Source organism: Stegastes partitus, unplaced genomic scaffold, assembly GCF_000690725.1.
Source record: "Stegastes partitus isolate 25-593 unplaced genomic scaffold, Stegastes_partitus-1.0.2 Scaffold3322, whole genome shotgun sequence".
NCBI classification, from domain to species: domain Eukaryota; kingdom Metazoa; phylum Chordata; class Actinopteri; family Pomacentridae; genus Stegastes; species Stegastes partitus.
Genome location: NW_007581053.1, coordinates 1 through 1,669, shown reverse-complemented (window position 1 = coordinate 1,669; position 1,669 = coordinate 1). Strand labels below are relative to the sequence as shown.

The window sequence follows — 1,669 nt, the reverse complement described above, 5'->3', positions numbered from 1 at the left end:
AACACCAGACTAGATGCTAACACCAGACTAGATGCTAACACCAGACTCAAAGCTAACACCACACTAGATGCTAACACCAGACTAGATGCTAACACTAGACTCGATGCTAACACCAGACTCAAACACAACAATCTTTTAAGGCGAACACGGAGCACTGATGTGACTTTACCAGGTGAGTTCTGTGGTGAGGAGACGGGCGACCCTCGAGGTGACTGACAGTAACTGGAGTGAAGTAAGGCGTGTGGAGGCACATAGGACATTACTTCATCTTCAAACAGACTGGAAGAGACAAAGAGAGAGAGAAATGCAATAAACTGAATTAATTCAATCGGGCAGCTCAGACTGAGAGCGAGGCAGAGGAAACGAAATAAATCAAAGAGAAAGATGATCCACAACTAGTTCAATAAGAACTGGAAGAATCTACATAACTATATACAATAAAAAATAGATATATCATAAAATAGAAAGAAGGAATTTGAGGAAAGTAAAAAAAAGAGAAGCTAACAGAGAGGCAGGGTTGGGGTTAGAGAAGGAGGGCAGGAGGGGCATCTCACCTTAGCAGCATGACGAGGTCAGCATCTCCTGACAGCCTGGCCAGTCCTGACACTCCATCTGTACGGATCAGCTGCACCTTGTCTCTGTCGTCACAATAACACTGACAATGATGCTGGTGACTGCGTCCAACAGCTATCAGCGGTTCATCGAGTAAACATAGTGTGTCCCATGTCTAGCACCACTGGTGTGTGAATGTGTGTGAATGAGAAAACATCGTAAAGGCCTTTGAGTGCTGCTACGCTAGAAGAGCACAGATCAGTGCAGTCCGTTTACCATTCAGTGTGTATGTATTCTGTTATAGGGACTTAAATGTGTGCTTTTATTTCTAAATTTTCTTAATTCCTATTTTTCCTTTAGTTTTTTCAAATGATTTATTTTAACTTACTTCTATTTTCAGTATATATATATAAAAGTTAACTAATGAGAATCAGAAATCACGTTGACTTGTGCAGGTCAGCCTTCTGGTCATGATGAGAGCAGAGAAAGCACAGAAGGTGTGTGTACCTGAGTGAGTGGTTACGGCTGAGGTCAGGCTGCCTCTCCTGCAAAATCTCAAAGATGTTTGGTTGTCGAAGAAATGCCACAATCTTGTCGTTGTACGCTGAAGAGTGGACAGAAAACAGGTGTGAGTTGTAATCGCCCTGTAACCCTGCTGCCATCATCAGTCTGTTAGCGTCCCTTCTGTGTCAGCGCTCCTCCTTCATCCAGACTAACCCTGAACCCTGCAGCAGGCTCACTGAGCTGGACTACAGTCATGTTTCCTGGTGTCCGTATCTTAGCTAACTAGGTCGGGCTGGACCACACAGCGCTTTCTGTGGATAGACAACACAACTGCATTCTAGACAAACCCCCTCTCTGCTGCACCTCCTTTTCCTCTGACTGTCCATTTCTCTAGTCAGGATGTCGTCAGTACCGGACCGTCAAAGTCCCTAAATGTCCTCTCACTAATCTGACTCCTGTGTCCTCAGCGTAATGCTCGACTTGTTCAGTTCATAGATGCAAAATGAAAGAGAAACAAAGTGTTGTAGGATTTTGGAAACTGTGTTTTTTGCTCACTGTGATGTTTCTGTTTCCATATTTGTCCAAAACGCTTCACACAACTCAGAATACACCG

The 1,669-nt window shown here is 44.0% G+C and overlaps 1 protein-coding gene across 1 annotated transcript; it reads right to left on the bottom strand.

Moving 5' to 3' along the window:
* Positions 1-155: 155 nt before the first annotated feature.
* LOC103375871 (E3 ubiquitin-protein ligase HECW2-like) lies at positions 156-1,488 on the bottom strand (the record flags this gene model as incomplete). The annotated part of the gene is made up of 3 exons (XM_008306170.1): positions 1,060-1,488; positions 555-638; positions 156-279 (listed from the first exon to the last, which is right to left on the bottom strand). Coding segments are annotated over exons 1-3 (366 nt in total), but the record flags the coding sequence as incomplete, so codon positions are not given.
* Between the last annotated feature and the right edge of the window lie 181 nt (positions 1,489-1,669).